Source organism: Pelophylax lessonae, assembly GCF_965119305.1.
Source record: "Pelophylax lessonae genome assembly, chromosome: 5".
Taxonomy (NCBI): domain Eukaryota; kingdom Metazoa; phylum Chordata; class Amphibia; order Anura; family Ranidae; genus Pelophylax; species Pelophylax lessonae.
Genome location: NC_138772.1, coordinates 67,855,211 through 67,878,192, shown reverse-complemented (window position 1 = coordinate 67,878,192; position 22,982 = coordinate 67,855,211). Strand labels below are relative to the sequence as shown.

The 22,982-nt window shown below is 41.3% G+C and overlaps 1 protein-coding gene across 1 annotated transcript in view; it reads right to left on the bottom strand.

Annotated features, from left to right (window-relative positions):
* LOC309556052 (macrophage mannose receptor 1-like) overlaps positions 1-22,982 on the bottom strand; it is a 161,324-nt gene that overhangs the window by 130,551 nt on the left and 7,791 nt on the right. The window contains exon 3 of the mRNA XM_082258344.1: positions 6,321-6,494. Within this exon, the coding sequence (XP_082114470.1) occupies positions 6,321-6,494 (174 nt within the window). The remainder of the gene's footprint in view (positions 1-6,320; positions 6,495-22,982) is intronic.

The following is a 22,982-nucleotide window of genomic DNA, read 5'->3' as shown; positions in this document are numbered from 1 at the left end:
TGTGTTCATACATATAATAATCGGAAAATTTACCCTTCAAAGTTTTTTTTATTTAGAATTTCACTTTAAACAACCTGGTGATCCTGCCAGTTCTGGGTTTCTATTTCAAAATGACCATGACAAGCGTGGAAGTAGATCTATGCTGCCATGGTCAGTTTGCGTCCTCATGCTCACTGCTGGAAGTAAGTTACAGGACACCAAGCCTGTAGCTTCTGTGGTCAGTTTTGTGGCCATGCCCAATCCCAGCTCATTTTAGTAAGGGGAGGGTCTTCTGTACACATACACATAGAGAAGTTCCCCATCTGTGGTTTCCATCACACACACCTCTACCTAAACCATAGTTCTTGACTTCTGAGATTTTAAAGAAGAGCAGTTTTTAGCACAAATTTTGTAGCCAAAGGACAAACTCCTGTAATGCTCCCAGGTAAAAAAAATACAATTAAAGTGGTTGTAAAGGCCACTTATTGTGTGTTCATCAATAAATAGTTAAATGTGTAGGCATACACAATCTATATATGTAATTGTGAAGAAAATGCTGTTTTAGCTTAATCAGCACTTTAATGTGCAAGTCACGTGATCACTTTCCCGAACCTGCAGGTGGGGGTTTCCAAATCGGGATGCATGTACATCATTACTAGAAGTGACGTATGCCGCCGAGCATCTGGGTTTCCCATAAGATGGAAAGCAAACACATACATGGTGGCATAACATCACTTCCCACAGAGGACTTGCAGCCATTCATGGCAAGGCTGGCCCCGGAACCCACTGTCAATCAACAGCAGAGAGACGGGCTAGAGGCATTGCCACACAGACCATGGAAGATGTGCAGCCTGCCTATGTCTGAGTACGGCATGACGGAGGAAGGAAACTAACCATGCCAGCACGGATCATTTAGCGTGGTCAGATTTCAACCTGGAGATTAGACATGTGCTGTACGTTTTGTTCGGAATTGTTATTCGGATGTATCCGAATTTCTGAATTACAATAGTAACGAATTTAAAGGAATCCAAAATAACGAAACGAAAATTTCAGACAAAATTTGAATTCAAATATTTTTCTAATCAAATTCTAATTGTTTTCTAATCAAATTTGAATACTTTCTAACCAAATTCGAATTTCAGAAGAGAATAAAATAGAATAGAAAATAAAGGAATAGAATAGAAAAGAATATAACAGAATAGAAAATAAAAGAATATAATATAATAGAGTTATTCGGATGTATACGAATTTTCAAATTACAATCGCCACAAATTTGAAGGAATCCGAAATAACGAAAGGAAAATTTCGGATGAAATTCGAATCCAAAACATTTTCTAATCAAATTCTAATTGTTTTCTAATGGAATTCAAATAGTTTTCTAATCAAATTGAATTTCAGAAGAGAATAGAATAGAAAATAAAGGAATAGAATAGAAAAGAATATAACAGAAAAGAAAATAGAATATAGAAAAAAGAATAAAACAGAACAGAATACAAAATAAAAGAATGTAAAAAAATAGAATAGAAAACAAAAGGATAGAAAAAACAAATAAAGGAATATTATAGAAAATAAAAAACTAGAATAGAAAAAAATTGAGTAAAACAGAATTAAAAATAAAAGAACAGAATAAAATAGAATAGAAAATAAAGAAATAGAATAGAATTAAAGAATAGAATAGAATAGAATAGAATAAAATAGAAAGAATATAACTATCTTCCGAAATTCGAATTTCAAATAGAATAAATTTGAATTCAAAGAGAAAAATAGAATAGAAAGGAATATAATAGAAAGAATGTAACCTTCTTTCGAAACTATAATTTTGAATAGACTAGATTTGAATTTGAATAGAATAGAAAAGAATAGAATAAAATAGAATAAAAAATAAAAGAATAGGAAGAAAAACAATAGAGTAGAATAGAATATAATAAAATAGAAAGAATATGACCATCTTTCAGAATTCAAATTTCAAATAGAATAAATTCAAATTTTGAATAGCATAGAAAATAATTGAATAGAATAGAAAAGAATAGAATTGAAAATGAAAGAATAGAAAAGAATAGAATAGAAAAAAACAATAGAATAGAAAGAATACAACAATAAAACCATCTTCTGAAATTTGAATTTCAAATAGAATCAATTTGAATTTTTAAATACAATAAAAAGGAATAGAATAGACAATAAAAGAACAGAATAGAATAGAAAAAAAACACTATTTCTTTGAAAATAATGGAATAGAAAGAATATAACCATCTTCCAAAATTTGAATTTCTAAAAGAATAAATTTGATTAAAAATTGAATCCAAATTGATTTAGAATTTTTAGAATTTGGTCGAATTAAGTTTGAAAAAAACGAAACAAATTCGGAAAATGAATTAAACAAATTTAACTAAACAAATTTGTGTAAATAATGAATGGATTTGAACACGAATAAAGAAAACAAATTCATAAAACAAATTCAATGAATTAAACTAATTTAACTAAATTAATTTATGTATATAACGAATCGAAACTGAACAAATGTTTTTGTTCTGCACATATTTACTGGAGATGAGGAACTGGCAGGATCAACCAGGTAATCCAAAAGAATAAATGGACGCAATAATTTATTATGAAAAGCACTGCTGAATTACATAAATCAACTGATAGAATATATATTTAAATTGCATAAGTTGACAGTGCTATATAAGTACCTGTAATGAATAAATACAATTTTTAAAAATATGCAGAAAATTACCCGAAATAATTTTTTTTCCACCACTGTTTTCCATTATACTAGATTTTCAAAAAACTAATGCAATACTTTTAGACTTGGTGAAAAGTTTAGTGTGGTGTAACAGTTTAAATAGTTAAAAAAAACATTTTTATATAGGTGTATATATCAGGTCAAAAAGGGACAAATCAGAAGGAAAAACTAAAGGTAGATTTGGTATTAAAAGAAGGAAGCTCCTCTAAATTAGGGGCATTGGAAGCTATGCCCAAACACAGCCCACATCCTCCAAAGCAACTCCATATTTTAAAGTGCACCTTAGTTACAAAAGTGAAAAAATAGGTGTTTTGTATAACTGAAAATGTATTTATACAAAATTGCAGCTTGTCTTAAAATAACAATTTAAAGTAGAACTATAGGCACAACTTTTTGTTTTCTTCATTTTTGGGCAAGGAAGAGTTATAATCGCTGTCAGATTTTTTCACCTTCTGTATCCCATGGAGGAGATTTCCCTTCACTTCCTGTCCCAAAGACAAACAGGAAGTGAGAAGAAATCCCTGCAAATTAAGGAAATTATTTGAGGACCTCCAGGTCACAAGAACTAGTAGAAGATTTCCCCTCTATTACTTTTCTAGGGACAACCCAAAATTTGGGGCTTTCTTTTTGTTTTACTTTCACTTTCAATGATAATGGTAAACAGGACAAATAGAGAGGGTGAATCTCCCTAATGGGGGCAGAGACAGCAATAAAGACCGAGAAGCGTTCCAATCCCTTTCCACTTTATCCAAAACAAAAAAAAAGTTTTTGCCTTTAGTTATATTTTAAGTCTAGAAAGTTGTCTAGACGCAGCATTGACTAACAGCTATACAACTATACAAAGGGGTATCCTTTTGTAAAGGGGAGAAGACAGTTTGCATTTCTGGTGTTGCGTGAAGAAGGACATCCCTGGCATCCCTACAGATCTATAGGCTGCATGATCATATGAGGAGGAGGCTGGGTCCTGGAAGCATGATTTCTAAAGGAATGCTCTATTGCTTGCTTATCGATATGACTACCCTTTATTTAGGCCAGTGGTCTCAAACCTGCAGCTCAGGGGCCAGATAAGGCCCTTTGCTTGCTTTTATCTGGCTCTTGGGGCACTATTTTATCCTCTGATACCAGCAATGGGGCACAATTCTCTCCACTGACACCAATGAATGGGGCACAATTCTCCCCACCGACACCAATGAATGGGGCACAATTCTCCCCATTGACACCAATGAATGGGGCACTATTTCTCCCACTGACACCAATAAATGGGGCACAATTCTCCCCACTGACACCAATGAATGGGGCACTATTCCTCCCACTGACACCAATGAATGGGGCACAATTCTCCCCACTGACACCAATGAATGGGGCACATTTCCTCCCACTGACACCAATGAATGGGGCACAATTCTCCCCACCGACACCAATGAATGGGGCACAATTCTCCCCACTGACACCAATGAATGGGGCACATTTTCTCCCACTGACACCAATGAATGGGGCACAATTCTCCCCACTGACACCAATGAATGGGGCACATTTTCTCCTACTGACACCAATGAATGGGGCACAATTCTCCCCACCGACACCAATGAATGGGGCAAATTCTCCCCACTAACACCAATGAATGGGGCACAATTCTCCCCACTGACACCAATGAATGGGGCACAATTCTCCCCACCGACACCAATGAATGGGGCAAATTCTCCCCACTAACACCAATGAATGGGGCACAATTCTCCCCACTTACACCAATGAATGAGGCACAATTCTCCCCACTGACACCAATTAATGGGGCACAATTCTCCCCACCGACACCAATGAATGGGGCACAATTCTCCCCACTGACACCAATGAATGGGGCACATTTTCTCCCACTGACACCAATGAATGGGGCACAATTCTCCCCACTGACACCAATGAATGGGGCACATTTTCTCCTACTGACACCAATGAATGGGGCACAATTCTCCCCACCGACACCAATGAATGGGGCAAATTCTCCCCACTAACACCAATGAATGGGGCACAATTCTCCCCACTGACACCAATGAATGGGGCACAATTCTCCCCACCGACACCAATGAATGGGGCAAATTCTCCCCACTAACACCAATGAATGGGGCACAATTCTCCCCACTTACACCAATGAATGAGGCACAATTCTCCCCACTGACACCAATTAATGGGGCACAATTCTCCCCACCGACACCAATGAATGGGGCACAATTCTCCCCACTGACACCAATGAATGGGGCACATTTTCTCCCACTGACACCAATGAATGGGGCACAATTCTCCCCACTGACACCAATGAATGGGGCACATTTCCTCCTACTGACACCAATGAATGGGGCACAATTCTCCCCACCGACACCAATGAATGGGGCAAATTCTCCCCACTAACACCAATGAATGGGGCACAATTCTCCCCACTGACACCAATGAATGGGGCACAATTCTCCCCACCGACACCAATGAATGGGGCAAATTATCCCCACTAACACCAATGAATGGGGCACAATTCTCCCCACTTACACCAATGAATGAGGCACAATTCTCCCCACTGACACCAATGAATGGGGCAAATTCTCCCCACTAACACCAATGAATGGGGCACAATTCTCCCCACTTACACCAATGAATGAGGCACAATTCTCCCCACTGACACCAATTAATGGGGCACAATTCTCCCCACTGACACCAATGAATGGGGCACATTTCCTCCCACTGACACCAACAATAGAGCACTATTTCTCCCACTGACATCAACAATGCAGTACAATTGGTGATTAAGCTATCTTCTATTCTCCGGACTCACTTCTACTTGAGCATGCACTGAATTAAGTTTTCTTTTATTTTGGGGGACTGTACATTCATTTTGGACTTTTCGCTAATTTATTTTTGGATTTTGTTTTAGTACTCTGGTTTCGCAGTACTTTTGTTTTATTAAGTATCATTCACTTATTCTTATTCTCGTGTTTTTCACTATTGCCATTTATTTTGATTTAGTAGAAGCAGCCGCATTTATTTATTTATTTAGTTTAATTTTTATTTTAATTTCTATTATAGTGCGAGGCATTTATATTATTATAGTGCAGTACAATTCCTCCTTATGACACAAACAAGTTGGCCCAATGACATCAATGATGGGGTACAATTCCTCCCACTTACACCAATAATGGGGTGCAATTACCCTCACTGAAACAAACAACGGGGCATTATTTTTTCCCATTGAGGTCGGGACCTTTTCTACTCCCACTGGCCACAATCCAGACCTCCTAAAGTCTAAAGAACAGTAAACTGGCCCTTTGTTCAGAAAATTTGGTGACCCCTGATTTAGGCAACACAAGGACATCTGAGGCAGCAGATTAATTGGGAATTAAAATAAATATAAAAGGTAAAAGGTAATATTTGCAGATAAGTTTTATGTCCTTGGATATTTTAATGAAGCTAATGGTGACAACAAACATATACCTCATTCTTTAAACAGAATTACATATATTATATGTAAAGCTTTTGGGACCTATACATCACAACTGTTCTGATAATGTAAAGTTAAGTCTGGAACTTCATCACCAGGAAGACCAAACACAACACTTACTTGTACGTGGACAAAATCCATACATCTTATCTTTATCATAGTCGGCGGTTGTAGAGCACCAGAGACCACCATCACTTCTTCCATCCACAGTACAGTCCGCATACCACTTGTTGTTAAACTGGAATGGGAAGACGCAGGGCTGACCATTAGCGTTTCCATTTAAAGTAAAAATTTCTGTGGACAAAAGGAATAACTGAGTTACCAAGTGAGACAAAATAAACAGAAATCCTTTGCTATAACACAATGGATACAAATACTTATCAAGACATAGTAAAGAGTGATGGATGAATCCCATATCAAGCAATCAGATCTTTGTTCAGTATTGGAGAATCATGACCGCTTAGCCTTAGAACCATTGGCCTAGTTGACTGTAACCCAATTACACAACAATTTAAGCATTACCCAAATAATACCCAAGACATCTTGAATTGAAAGGACAAGGACAAGGTCACAGCTTTATTGGACAAGGACACAAGTTCATTGGATTAAAAGAGCATATTTATTAACTAATGTCTTTAAAGCGGTAGTATCCCGCTTTTTTACACTTTTACCTACAGGTAAGCCTATAATAAGGCTTACCTGTAGGTACAATTAATATCTCCTAAACCGGCATGGTTTAGGAGATATTTCCAGTGCATGCAGCCGCTCACGCGAGCGGCGCATGCGCTCTGAAGGTCCGGGGGGACCTTCAGTTTTGCTTGCCGGGAGCTTGCCGGAAAATCACTCTCACGGGTCCGGCCAATCACCGCGCCGGAGCCGCCGAACCCGGAAGAGACGGCGAGGGATCATGGCAGCGCCCGCAGCGATGTCCGGGGGTCCGTGTCGGGGCTTCGTTCTAAGGTAAGTAATACATAATTAGCTAGTATGCAATGCATACTAGCTCATTATGCCTTTGTCTTGCAGGTTTTTTTTTTTTTCGTGTTCCCGATTTTGGGTTTACAACCGCTTTAACCACTTCTGGCCCGGAAGGTTTTGACCAGGCCATTTTTTGCGAAATGGCACTGCGTTACTTTAACTGACAATTGTGCAGTGTTTTTTTTCCACAAATAGAGCTTTCTTTTGGTGGTATTTGATCACCTCTGAGTTTTTTTTATTTTATTACATAAACAAAAAAAGAGCGACAATTCTGAAAAAAAAAATATATATATATATTTTTTACTTTCTACTATAAAACACAGCCAATAAAAAGAAAACAAAATCTAATGTATTCATCATTTTAGGCCAATTTGTGTTCTGCTATATATTTTTGGTAAAAAAAATCCCAAAAAATGTATATTGATTGGTTTTCGCAAAAATGATCGTGTCTACAAACTAGGGGATAGATTAATGGCATTTTGGTTATTTTTTTTTTACTAGTAATAGCAGCGATCAGCAATTTTTAGTGGGACTGCGACATTGCGACGAACAGATTGGACACCTAACTGACATTTTTGACACTTTTGGGGGGACCAGTGACATTACTACAGTAATCAGTGCTAAAAATATGCACTGTTACTGTACTAATGATACTGGCAGGGATGGGGTACACCAGGGGCGAACAACGGGTTAAGTGTGTCCCTAGGGCGCTTTCTAACTGTTTGGTAAAAGAAAACTGGTCTAGCACTTGCAATTGTGTACATCTCCATCCCTAAAATGTTGTATTAGCTGGAGTTCAGCTTCAATTTGTTTGTGTATTAATAATCTGCTAGTACAGCTAACACTCCCCTCCCCCTAGACTGACAATGCTGCTTTTCCAAAGGTGCCCCCTGTGCTCTTTCATCGTGAGTGGGGACTCTCTAATGCAGGAGATGTGTTACTGGTCAGATCCCCAGGTGAAAACAGAGGGGAAAAAAGCCTAAAAAAGAAAACTAACGCTGCTATCACATCTAATGATTAGAATGCAATATAATTTTTTGGTTTTGGGTTTAATATTGCTTTCAAGTTAACACAGTTGTCAATAATTGAGTTTGTATCCTGGACCATTGGTACTATGTAAAAATATTCATACATGAAATTCTTATTTAACCACTTGCCGACCAGCTGCCGCATATATCCTGCAGCAGGTCGGCTCTATTGCTCGAAACAACGTCATGCAGTAACCAGTAGGGGGGCGCGCGCACGCTGATTGGCCAGAGGTGGGAGCCAATCAGCAATGTCCACCGGCCACCCGCGATCGCTCCCCAGAGAGACAGAACGGCGGTCTGCCTATGTAAACAAGCTAGACCGCTGTTTGGTCACAGATGAACACAGGGATCTTGTGTTCCTGCTATTCAGGAAAACAATATCTCTATGTTCATCTAGTGAGTCCATCCCCCAAACAGTTAGAAAGACAAGAGAACGGTCGCCCAGGCGGGACTTTATATGAGGTTGCCACAATAGTCATGAAGAGTCAAAGAGTAAAATTTATTAGTAGAGTAAAAGCATACAATAGATATAATTGTATAGCCATAAGAGTTCCAAAACATGTACAGCATGTAGGAAACAATTGACAAAATAACAACATAGCAGCAAATTGCGCATGATGACAGCATTGCAGCATCCGTGTAGCATAGTATTGGGTATATATGTATTGAAAACTCTACGCGTTTCGTGGGTCTAATATGCCCGCTCATCAGGAGTATACAGTATAAGTAGATCTGTCTAAAAGTAAATAATAAAATATCAATATTTGCTGTGCGTTAATATTTGCCAACAACTGTTCTTCCTATAGCGGCTGACTGTATATCAGGAAGTGCAAGTAGCATCCTTGCTGAATAACCTCTAAGATACGAACCAGTCACACGGGGTCTGCTGTGTGGAGAAGACTGATATGATAGACCTAAGCCTCATGCACATGGGGTGTTTAGCGGTTGAAAGGCACAAAATTGGCGTCCAGCCCCGCTACTGGCAACCTGTAAAACTCTATAAGAGACTAAAAGCTGCTGTGGCTGAATGGGGCTTGACAGTGCAACAAGTGCTACCAACATTTGGGGCAGTTGGTAGTTGACCCAAGTGGGGAAACAACACTTACATTGGGCCAAATCAGATTGAAAAATGCTGCCATGAGGTGGGGTGCCAACGTCTGATCCGGGAACTGAAGAGACAAGAGTACCCACAAGAAAATGGGGAGCCAGGCAAGGAAACATATGTGATGGAGAATGTGATCAATTAGAGATGATATGACACTGGCTGAAAATGCAAGGAATAATATATCAAAGTATTAGAATATGGGCTGTATCACATAGTGAAACATGAAATTATTCAATGTACAAGGTATGTTCCAGCAGAAACAGTGTCAACATTAGAGAAGGAAAAAAAAAAAAAAAAAAAAAGAAAAAAAAAAAAACGAAAGAAAGCACCGAAGAAAAACGCAGATTCCCAGAAAAAGTGCTGATCACAGTGTAACCAATGACCAGGAATAGTGATGAGAAAGCTGTGATAAATAAAATAGAGTGAGGTAGGGGAGCTCATATGGTTTCATAACACTGGTTGAGTAAACATAAATAGTGAAACATAGTATCTCAGGATATTGAAAGTACAAAAAAGTATCAATATAATGAAAATAAAGATGATACAAATAAAAATATATAGTAAGATTGAGACAGGTGTAGGAACAGTGGCGGCTGGTGAAGTTTTAAGATGGGGGGGCGCAAGACCCCGCCCTTCCATTTTGACCACTCCCATTTCTCAGAAGCCCCACCCCTTATAGACTCCACCCATTTTGCCCCCTGTATTTTGCTTGCGTGAACCAATTCTCCCAATATATCACATATTAAGGGGTCCATCAGTGCTAGTATATCCCATAATAGGGAACAGGGGCCCTATTATGGGATATACTGTGAGAGACATCCTATTATGGGATACATGGATTGAGAGTGGCACAAACCCCACAGTACAAACCCCTCAAGCACAAACAACTCAACCACAAACCCCACAGTACAGGCCCTCTAGCATAAACCCCACAGTACAGGCCCTCTAGCATAAACCCCACAGTACAGGCCCTCTAGCACAAACCCCACAGTACAGGCCCTCTAGCACAAACCCCACAGTACAGGCCTCTAGCACAAACCCCACAGTACATGCCCCCTTCAATATAGTGACCAGTATAAATGCCCCCTTTCAATGTAGTGACCGGCATACATGTCCCCAATGCAGTGACCAGTATACATGTCCCCAATGTAGAGCTATTCGTGCGTGCCTCCAATGCAGTGACCACCAGTGTACATGTCCCCAATGCAGAGCTATGCGTGCGTGCCTCCAATGCAGTGACCACCAGCGTACATGTCCCCAATGCAGAGCTATGCATGCGTGCCTCCAGTGCAGCCAGTGACCACCAGTATACATGTCCCCAAATGCAGAGCTATGCGTGTGTGCCTCCAGTGACCACCAGTATACATGTCCCCCAATGCAGAGCTATGTGTGCGTGCCTCCAGTGCAGCCAGTATACATGTACCCCAATGCAGAGCTATGCGTGCGTGCCTCCAGTGACCACCAGTATACATGCCCCCAATGCAGAGCTATGCGTGCGTGCCTCCAGTATACATGTCCCCAATGCAGAGCTATGCGTGCGTGCTTCCAGTGACCACCAGTATACATGTACCCCAATGCAGAGCTATGCGTGCGTGCCTCCAGTGCAGCCAGTATACATGTACCCCAATGCAGAGCTATGCGTGCGTGCCTCCAGTGACCACCAGTTTACATGTCCCCCAATGCAGAGCTATGCGTGCGTGCCTCCAGTGACCACCAGTATACATGTACCCCAATGCAGAGCTATGCGTGCGTGCCTCCAGTGACCACCATTATACATGTACCCCAATGCAGAGCTATGCGTGCGTGCCTCCAGTGCAGCCAGTATACATGTACCCCAATGCAGAGCTATGCGTGCGTGCCTCCAGTGACCACCAGTATACATGTCCCCCAATGCAGAGCTATGCGTGTGTGCCTCCAGTGACCACCAGTATACATGTCCCCCAATGCAGAGCTATGCGTGCGTGCCTCCAGTGACCACCAGTATACATGTACCCCAATGCAGAGCTATGCGTGCGTGCCTCCAGTGACCACCAGTATACATGTACCCCAATGCAGAGCTATGCGTGCGTGCCTCCAGTGACCACCAGTATACCTGTACTGTCCCCCAATGCAGAGCTATGCGTGCGTGCCTCCAGTGACCACCAGTATACATGCCTCCCAATGCAGAGCTATGCGTGCGTGCCTCCAGTGACCACCAGTATACCTGTACTGTCCCCCAATGCAGAGCTATGCGTGCGTGCCTCCAGTGACCACCAGTATACATGCCTCCCAATGCAGAGCTATGCGTGCGTGCCTCCAGTGACCACCAGTATACATGTACCCCAATGCAGAGCTATGCGTGCGTGCCTCCAGTGACCACCAGTATACATGTACTGTCCCCCAATGCAGAGCTATGCGTGCGTGCCTTCAGTGACCACCAGTATACATGTACTGTACCCCAATGCAGAGCTGTGCGTGCCTCCAGTGACCACCAGTATACATGTACTGTCCCCCGATGCAGAGCTATGCGTGCGTGCCTCCAGTGACCACCAGTATACATGTACTGTACCCCAATGCAGAGCTATGCGTGCGTGCCCGACTGAGAGCAGTGCACTTACCTGTGAGTCATGGCGGCTTCTCCCTCTCCTCTTCTTCATTCGGCGGCGGGAAGGTGAGCGGCGCTTCTCCCTCTCGGCCTCTTCTGCGGCGGGTCACCGGCGCCAGCTTCTTCTCAGGACTGGACTCCTCTTCGGCGGCGGGAAGCTGACCGGGCGGTGACGGTGAGTGACTGATGCACGCACCAGCACCGCCCCCATTGCGACGTCAGCGGCGTCGCAATCGGATGTCCTGGATGATGATTGGTCCAGGCTGGAGCCTGGACCAATCACAGCCAGGATATCAGGAAAATGGGGGTGACCAATCGCAATGACTTGCGCCCAGGTTACGCCCCCAGAAGGCAGCCAATCGGCAGCCCCCCATAACCAACAGTGCCACCGCATATGCCTGCGAACCCAATTTTTTTTCCCAACTTTATTTGTTCTTTTTGTAATTTTTTTTTCTTTTTTTTAGGGGCAGGGGGGCGGTGCCCTGGTGCCCCCTATGCATGGGCCGCCACTGTGTAGGAACCATAGAGTAATGAGCTCACAGGGTGATGCCTGTTCTAAAAACAGCAATGCTGGGAGTAGTGAAAGACTGAAAGAGTGAAGTGTCTAAAAGAACACTTTTTTTTCTTCTCTAATGTTGACACTGTTTCTGCTGGAACATACCTTGTACATTGAATACTTTCATGTTTCACTATGTGATACAGCCCATATTCTAATACTTTGATATATAATTCCTTGCATTTTCAGCCAGTGTCATATCATCTCTAATTGATCACATTCTCCATGACATATGTTTCCTTGCCTGGCTCCCCATTTTCTTGTGGGTACTCTTGTCTCTTCAGCTCCCGGATCAGACGTTGGCACCCCACCTCATGGCAGCATTTTTCAATCTGATTTGGCCCAATGTAAGTGTTGTTTCCCCACTTGGGTCATACATTTGTTGAAACTTCACAGTTGTTGGCCAATATAAACGCACAGCAAATATTGATATTTTATTATTTACTTTAGACAGATCTACTTATATACTCCTGATGAGTGGGCATATTAGACCCACGAAACGCGTAGAGTTTTCAATACCGATATACCCAATACTATGCTACACGGATGCTGCAATGCTGTCATCATGCGCAATTTGCTGCTATGTTGTTATTTTGTCAATTGTTTCCTACATGCTGTACATGTTTTGGAACTATGCTTATGGCTATACAATTATATCTATTGTATGCTTTTACTCTACTAATAAATTTTACTCTTTGACTCTTCATGACTATTGTGGCAACCTCATATAAAGTCCCGCCTGGGCGACCGTTCTCTTGTCTTTCTAACTGTTTGGGGGATGGACTCACTAGATGAACATAGAGATATTGTTTTCCTGAATAGCAGGAACACAAGATCCCTGTGTTCATCTGTGACCAAACGGCGGTCTAGCTTGTTTACATAGGCAGACCGCCGTTCTGTCTCTCTGGGGAGCGATCGCGGGTAGGCGGTGGACATTGCTGATTGGCTCCCACCTCTGGCCAATCAGCATGCGCGCGCACCCCTACTGGTTACTGCATGACGTTGTTTCGAGCAATAGAGCCGACCTGCCGCAGGATATATGCGGCAGCTGGTCGGCAAGTGGTTAAATAAGAATTTCATGTATGAATATTTTTACATAGTACCAATGGTCCAGGATACAAACTCAATTATTGACAACTTTGTTAACTTGAAAGCAATATTAAACCCAAAACCAAAAAGTTATATTGCATTCTAATCATTAGATGTGATAGCAGCGTTAGTTTTCTTTTTTAGGCTTTTTTCCCTCTGTTTTCACCTGGGGATCTGACCAGTAACACATCTCCTGCATTAGAGAGTCCCCACTCACGATTGTCAGTCTAGAGGGAGGGGAGTGTTAGCTGTACTAGCAGATTATTAATACACAAACAAATTGAAGCTGAACTCCAGCTAATACTTTATGAGCTGTTACAGCAAACATTATTTATTCTTTTGGGATAAAGGATTTACATAAATAAATACAATTGATGATTTTAAGCACCCCTGACAGTTTTAAATGGTTTGTCTCATCCCCATAACTTGGTACTGCTGCAAGAGAGCTTGTTCATTTGAAAAACAAAAGACCTACAGGCTGGATCACTAGATGAAAATAAAAGAAAGAAAGCCAAAAAAAGAAAGAATGCAGCCATTGGTAAGCTGCAATATAATAAATGTTTGCTTTTGGGTTTAATATTGCTTTAACCACTTGCCGATCGCTCACAGTACTACTACTGCGGCAGGTCGGCCCCCCTGGGTCCAGCGACGTAGACCTATGTCGCTGGACTCCTAGTGACCTTGGCGGCGGAGGCTCGCTCCCACTGTGTTTAGACACAAGGGGAGTCGGGCCGGAGGAGGAGAGGCGGCGATTGGGAAAATGGGAAAGATCCGCCTGCTTATGTAAAAAAAGCAGGCAGATCTTCTCTGTGACAGACAGGAGGAGATAACAGGATTCAGCATAGCTGAACCTGCGATCTGTGTCTGTGTCACAGAACCCCCCCCCCCCCCACACACACACATCAATAAGCATGAGGCATATATTTAACCCCTTGTTCACCAACAGTGTAAACCTCTTCCCTGCCAGTGTCATTATTACAGGAACAGTGCATATTTTTAGCACTGATTACTGTAGTAATGTCACTGGTCCCCCCAAAATTGTCAAAAATGTCAGTTAGGGGTCCGACCTGTCAGCTGCAATGTTGCAGTCTTGCAAAAAATCGCAGATCGCTGCCATTACCAGTAAAAAAAAAAAAACAATAAAAATGATATAAAACCAAAAATATGTAGCAGAAAACAAATTGGCCTAAAATGTTAAAAACACTTTTTTTTGGAATGTTATATATCAGAATGTGAAAAATATTGTTTTTTTTTTTTTTCAAAATTGTCGCTCTTTTTTTGTTTATAGCTCAAAAAGTAAAAAATCGCACAGGTGATCAAATACCACCAAAAGAAAGCTCTATTTGTGGGGGGGGGGGGGGGAGGATGTAAATTTTGTTTAGGTACAGCGTCGCACGACCGTGCAGTTGTCCGTTAAAGTAACGCAGGGCTGAATCGCAAAATATGGCCTGGTCAGGAAGGGGGTAAAATCTTCCAGTCTTAAAGTGGATAAAAATACGCTCATTGAGAATTGTTTTGTCAAAGACATGTAGCTAAATACATTTTGGCCTAAATATATGACAAAAATATATTGGATATTTTTTAACAGTCAAAGTAGAAAATGTCAATTTTTCGCAAAATTTTCGCTCTTTTTTTATTAATATCGCAAAAAAATAAAAAGCGCAATAAAAAGAAAGTTTTGTTTGTGGGGAAAAAAAGGATGTAAATTTTGTTCGGGTACAGTATTGCATGACCGCGCAATTGTCAGTTAAATTCACGCAGTGCCAAATTGAGCAGCAAAATCTTCAGGTCTTAAAGTGGTTAAGCTGGCCTTACACCTGTAGAGTTTGAACATTCAGATAAGAAGTGATAAAAGCTCTCATTTGACCATTTGATGGTGACTTCATGGACTTCACTAATTGTCAATAAATTCTCATTCAGGTACAATGTCAATGTTTTGATTTTCATAGAATGAACATTCTATTTCTGGATTAACTTTGACAAGTGCATGCACACTAGTAACGATTTTTCTCGACCGGGACTGAATCCAACAATTAGAAATGAGTGTTTTGAAAAGTTTCACCAACATTTTTTATCCTTGTCCTTTCATTTTTTTTTTTTGCTCACTCTGGTCAAAACTTTTTTATCAAAGCACCCCATTTAACTCCTAGGTAATCAAATGAATGTTCTGAAAGCAACAATTTTTGAACAAAATTCTACAGGGATAAGGTCAACTTTTCTTTGCATCTTGCCTACACAACTTGTTAAAGAAACAATTTAGCTAATAGCAATTTAACAAAGACGCTGGTGCAAACTTCCTGTCTGAAATAAATCTGTCCAAATTGCCTTCAGCTAGAATAGGTTCAATAATGAGTTTCCAGAACCAGTTGAAGGATTTACTGTGGTACTCTACTTTCCTTAAAGTAAAATGGAGCTAAAATTGCAGAACAGTCAACTCACAAAAAAAAAAAAAAAAAAACTGTTGCTGCTGAAAGTGTCAATATAATATACCTTCTGTATATATTTATCTACAGTTGGCTATGGAATGTGTAACAATAATCCCCTTAGGAGCTGCTGGATTTTTAATTGACTTTCCTGCATCCTAATGGCAACAGATAGACTTCAAATCCCCAATCCTTTTCTTGCACTTGATTGGCTCAGTTATTCTGGAGAGAGGGGGTTGAGGGTACATGATGTATCAGGGTAGGTCCAGCTTTTTCATTGTCAGGTAATGGTCCTGTTATTTAAGGCATCTGAGATTTGCTTATAAATGTGAGGGGAGCCAGGGCAGAAGAGTTGGCCCGCTGAGTGAGCAAATAAGGATTCTCATAAAATCGATTGACAAAAGAAACTGCCATGCTTTGTGAGTACCCTTTTGGGAAAATATCCTCCAATTGGAAGGTAGAGTTACCTGGGGAAGATAGTTAGGAGTAACCTCTAAGACAGTGGTCTCCAAAACTACAGCCCAGGGGACAGATGCAGCCCTTTGCTTGCTTTTATTCGGCCCTCTGGGACACTATTTTATCCACTGATACCAACAGTGGGGCATAATTCCCATCACTGACACCAGTGAAAGGGGCACAACCCCCACCAAAGACACCAATGATGGGGCACAATTTCTCCCAACGACACCAATGATTGGACACAATTCCTCCCACTGACACCAATGATGGGACACCATTCCTCCCACTGATGTTGGGATCTTTTCTATTCCCAATTTCTACAATCTGGCTCCAATCTGAAGGACAGTAAACTGGCCCTTTGTTTAGACAGTTTGGAGACCTCTGCTCTAAGAGACTGTATGGGGTTGATTAGCTAAAACTAAACTAAAAGTGCAAAATCTGGTACATCTCTGCATAGAAACCAATTTGCTTCCAGTTTTTTTTGTCAAAGCTTAACTGAACAAGCTGAAGTTAAAAGTTGATTGGTTACCATGCACCAGATTTTGCACTCTCCAGTTTTAGTGAACCAACCCCTATGGCTTGTCTTGGAGAAAGGAGCTCCCCTTCAGACACTGTGTCTGTGGTAGTATAGATTTTTTAGTGCCATAAGCTGAAGTCTCTGACCACTTGCAACCCAAGGAACCCTGAAATCATTGTGAGTGTGACTGCCAGCCCTGGCCTTATGGAAAAAAAGTGGGACCCTGGCCTACCACTTGGTCTCAAGGATACAAAAAAAGAGTAGAAATATTCCCTCCACTCTGTAGACATCTTACAGAGCTCAAACAGACTACTTACTATCAATATCTTCTGACCTCTGCCACAGGTCAGTTGTAAGACCCTGTATGCCTCTGCCTCTGCCACAGGCAAATGTAGATTCTATAGGTCTAGACGAGTGACTATCTTTCATTTTCCTTGATCTCTTCCACAGACCAGGTTAGCGCTCTTCAGGCTTCTGCCACAGTTCAGTTTAGGACACTCTAAACCCAGAGAGGCAGCTGGGAGGACAATCAGCATATCTTGGCTCTAGCTTTCTCCTCCAGGCAAAAGGCCTAGGAGGCAAAGACCAGACCTCTCTGGAACTACATCCTCCCTAGACTGCAGCCAGAAGAGGATGTACTGGTCCCTGCTACATTTACATCTTTACCAGGCAAAGACCTTTCTAAAATGTGTCCCCAAATATTTATTCTCTTCCACAGCCAACATCACTGGCATAAACCCTTCAATAATCGGTTAACTGACTGGTTATTCATAATCCAGTATATTGTATCTTTTCAACCTGTTCACTGGAGAACACTCAACAGTGACAAGCAGAAACAAGCATTGTCCTAAGAGCAATCCAATGAACCCAAGTAACATAGACTAGGCTTAAGCTGGCTACGCACCTTGTAGCTTTACCTGAACAGATGATCAGAACACACACAGTGCAAGGCAAAGTTAAAATAAAGAAACACACATTCTATATTATTCTTAACATTTATCTGTATTTTAATCATATGCCAGATGGCAGCTACAGAGTCTTTCCCAATGTCAGCAGTTCTGACATGGCAGAGTTCGGTCACCCTGACATGGCAGCGTCAGTTCACCCTTAACTACACTACGGTCACCCTGACATGGCAGAGTCAGGTCACCTAAACTACACTACGGTCACCCTGACACTTAAAACTATCCCTACAAAAACTAGATTTTTGAATCTAACTATAGTGGTATATAGTAGCCTAACTACACTGCATATCCCTTTCCTCACACTAATAATTGCAAAATGACACTGGAGCAACACAAATGCTTCCACTCTCTTCCACAGCCCCTGTATTACAGTGCTAGAGTTTTGGCGGGGCTATGTTATATACTGGGGGGCGTATGGGGGGCGTATTCACTCCTCATTGGGCTCTGGACCCCTTAGTAACTCCAATCACATTTTACTGATGTTTCTGGGTCAATCATGGGCTTTTAAAGCCCAGTTCCTGTCCCATTTGATTTTGGGTGGTTCTGGTGGCCGAATTCCGAACTTTTACCGCAAAAAGTTTGGAATTCGGCCGAATTTCGAACACCCAATGTTCGGGTCGAACCGATGGTCGACCCGAACCGATCGATCATCTCTATAGAGGACCCCAACTTCCGCAGATGCTCCAATCTTTACTGCAATGAGGGTGTTTCTCCTGGGTTGAAAAGCTCCCCATGGATTAGATTTTCCAAGCAGTATTTTTCTAGATGGAAAGGCACAGTGAGGAGGAGGAGTAGGAATTTGTGTTGGCCAGGATAGCCTTGAGGCTGTAAGCATTTATTTGATTATAAGGGGCCTGGTTGCTGGGGCTGGCAGGTGATCTCCTCTGCTGCTGGTTATGAGTCATCTATCTCAGCCACAAGGTCGCTGTTCCCCGCCTCTCTCTGTACCTGAATTTCAGTTGGCTGGCGCCTGCACACAGTTTGCCACTCCCTCTTCTCTCTACAGAGAAGCAAACCTACATCTAAAAAAAGTGACACATTCGTAGTTTACAGGCCATTCCAAAGATTTCATTGATTTGGACAATGACCAAGCAACCTGATCAAAATTCTAGCATTGCTGGGTTAATTCCAGCAGGTCTCATCTATGCCGATGTGAAGTGTGTACACAGTGCGCCACAATCTCATTGTACCAAACTCATTAGGGATACGCCAGTGATAAGTGGATGTGTTTGCACATCTAGAGATATTTCCTCTTCCAGTCTTTCAAATTGGGTGCATCAGTTAGAATTCTCCTGACAGTCATAGAAAACTGATAAGCAAGTTTTCCTATTCAAAGGCTTCGTTTCCACCCAGTCATTTTTTTCTGTCTGGGTAATGAAGGAACCAATTTTCAACAATATTTGATGTACTAATGACATGACACTCATAGCTTAAAATGTAGAATACCTCAAGCACATACAGTAACTTCGGCTAAATCTTTAGAAAACTAAGGTCATGCCAACAACAAAGACAACCCACCTCAGAGTTGTAAAGACTGATCAAGACCTAGAAGAAGTAGACAGTTCCTGCTTTCTTGGATATGTTATTAGCAACAAAAAATCCACCAGTCAAGAAATACAACACAGATTGGAAGCAACCAATCCTCCAATTCACTAAATTTCACAGGTATTCCACTAAAGTTGGCCTTAGGGCCAAATTGGAAATCGCACATTACCCATTACACTCTTACAAGAGGCCTGTCTGCAGTAGTTCCAAAGAAAATTACACTTGAAAAAGCTAAAGAGAAAAGAAGAGGATGACCAACAATAAGGTGACTAGAAACACTCACAGAAAGTAGGAACATGCCATTGTGAGGATTGAAAAATCAGATGATAAATCATTCTTTAGAAACACTATCCATGTGGTCACCAAGAATTGGCATAGACTTCACGGTATTTAATTATAATGAAGAAAGCCTGTATCCAAGTTTATCTGAACATCCTAAAGAAATATTTTAAATATTTCTTCTATTTGTTCTACAGTTTACTCAACCTCATTATTTACTGGCTAGACTTGTTTTAATATTCATTTTATTGCTAAAAGCTGTACCAACTTCTTGAATTAATAAGCTAGAAATTACCACTCCAGGTGGGTCTACACTTGACCACTTCAAACATCTGGGTGCAAGTTCCTCTCTTTAATGTAAAATACTTGCAGAAACAAGGGATAGATGATGGTATTAAATAAGACTCTACTATATAAATCCTTTATAGCACTTTGGTGAGGTTTACACTGAATCCTACAAAACATTTAAGCATTTCACACTTTATTTGTTTAGCTTTTACCCATAGAATTATTACCTACGCAAGTACTGTATAAAATAAATACACAAAATAGAATTACAGATTATTTGAATTAAATTGTATGTCACAGAGCCCTATCAAGCATGGATGTAAACATAATGTATAATCTTCCTACAATATGAGATGGAAGCAAACTTAACCGAGAAGTATGATCAAAGCTCTTTTGGCCATACTTTTGATGTGGGTCACAGGAGTGCACTTACTTCTGCACTCCTGTGACCCAGAATCAGCTGACAGCGTGAACAAGTCCGCTGTCAACCAACATCACAGAGCTGCTCCAGACTCTGGAGGAATTCTGATATTAATGTCAGGATCTGCCCAGATTCCTGACTGGCAGCTGGCTCAGCCTCTAATCAAGCTATGGGGAGCCTGAGCCGGCTACTCACGCCCCCTCTCCTGCCAGGTGCTCCAGTGAGTGCTGGAGGGGCGGAGCACAGAATGAGACAGTCATCACTTTGTGCTCAGAGTGGACCCAAGAACTGAATGATCAGTGGTCAAGTGATCGCTCAGTTCTCGGGCTTAAAGCCAGCGAGGGACAGCTGTAGCATTGAACCAAAAACTGAAGAAAAAGCTATATTTTCTACTTTCTGTTATAAAACATAACATTATAACATCACATTTCTTCACAAATTTAGGCCAACATGTATTCTGCTACATATTGCAAGTGCTGGAAGTGATTAGGGCTGATCCTGCTAACACTGAGTTTTTTGGGGACACTATATTATTGGGGACACTAATATAATTCTGATTGTGATCAAGATACTGATCTGTACAGACACTAACCTAGTAATGGTGGTGATCAGCAACTAATAGTGTGACTGTGATGGTGTGGCGGGCAATCTGGTGCTGACACTGGCTGGGAGGGACACTAACTGACTAATGAACACTGGTGTCCCTAGTGACACTAATACAGTGATCAGTGATAATACTGTACACTGACACTGTATTAATGACACTGGCTGGGTGACAGGAGTGATCAGGAGGGCAATCAAGGGATTAACTGTGTGCCTAGAAAGTGTATGTGTGCTGCTTTTACTCACAGATCATCTGGCTGGTTCTCTCCTCACTTTCAGTTCTGAACGGTAACTGATAGCAGGGAGGAATCCAGACAGAATCTGTGTGTTGTGTTTACAAACACATAGATCCCTGTGCTGTGATTGGCCGCAGCCGATCAGTGGGCATACAGCCAAAATGAATGGTTGTAACCTGCTAGCAAACTCGTGCTGTGCCCAATCACAGCACAGATCACCAAGGGGCTTGCACATATGCAACTCTAAGGCAGGAAGTTCACCGTGACATACGGGTACATCGCGGTGCTTGGGGGAGCCACCTACCAGCAGTAAATGTGTTGCTGGTGGTCATCAAACGGTTAAAGAGCAATATTAAAAAACAAGTGAAATCAGTCAGTGAGCTTTAACCACTTAACGACCGCCTACCGCACTTTTACTGCGGCAGGCAGCCGCTCATGGGCAAAGCGATGTAGATCTACGTCGATCACTCTCAGGAGGCTCTCCCGCCCCCGCTCGTCAGTGGGGAAGCCGATGCGTGTGTCAGACAGCTCCGATTGCCACCTGACACCCACGATCGCTTCCCGCTGAGAGAGAAGGACGGTCGGCTGTTGTAAATACAGCTGACCGTCCTTCTCCCTGGAATGGTCATAGAGCTCATGTGATCCTTCTATATAGGATCACATGTCTCTATGGTCATCTCAGAAGCCATGCCCCCCCACAGTTAGAATCACTCCCCTAGGGTCACATTTAACCCCTCGATCACCTATACTGTTAGCCCCCTCCCTGCCAGTGTCATTATTACAGTAACAGTGCATATTTTTTGCACTTATTACTGTAGTAATGTAACTGGTACCCCCAAAAGTGTAAAAAATGTCAGTTAGGGGTCCGATCTGTCCGCCATAATGTCGCAGTCCCGCAAAAAATCACAGATTGCCGCCATTACTAGTAAAAAAAAAAAAACAATAAAAATTACATAAATCTTTCCCATAGTTAGTAGACGCGATACATTTTGCGCAAACCAATCAAAATTATTATTGTGATTTTTTTTTTTACCAAAAATATGCAGCAGAAAACAAATTGGCCTAAAATGTTAAAAAATTTTGATTTTTAATTTTTTTGGGGAATGTTATATAGCAGAATGTGAAAAATATTGTTTTTTTTTTTTTTTTTTTCAAAATTGTAGCTATTTTTTTGTTTATAGAGCAAAAAATAAAAATCGCACAGGTGATCAAATACCACCAAAAAAGCTCTATTTGTGGGAAAAAAAGGACGTAAATTTTGTTTGGGTACAGCGTTGCACGACAGCGCAATTGTCCATTAAATTAACGCAGTGCCGGATCGCAAAATAGGGCCTGGTCATTAACCACTTTAGCCCCGGAGGATTTGGCTGCTCAATGACCAGGCCCTATTTTGCGATTCGGCACTGCGTCAACTTAATGGACAATTGCGCGGTCTTGCGACGCTGCACCCAAATGAAATTTACATCCTTTTTTTCCCACAAACAGAGCTTTCTTTTGGTGGTATTTGATCACCTGTGCGATTTTTTTTTTTTGCGCTATAAACAAAAAAAGAGCGTCAATTTTGAAAAAAATAACAATATTTTTCACATTTTTTTAAATGAAATTCTCAAAAAAAAAAATGTAAAAATGAAAATGTTTTAACATTTTAGGCCAATTTGTTTTCTGCTACATATTTTTGGTAAAAAAAGTTAAGGAAAGATTTATGTAAT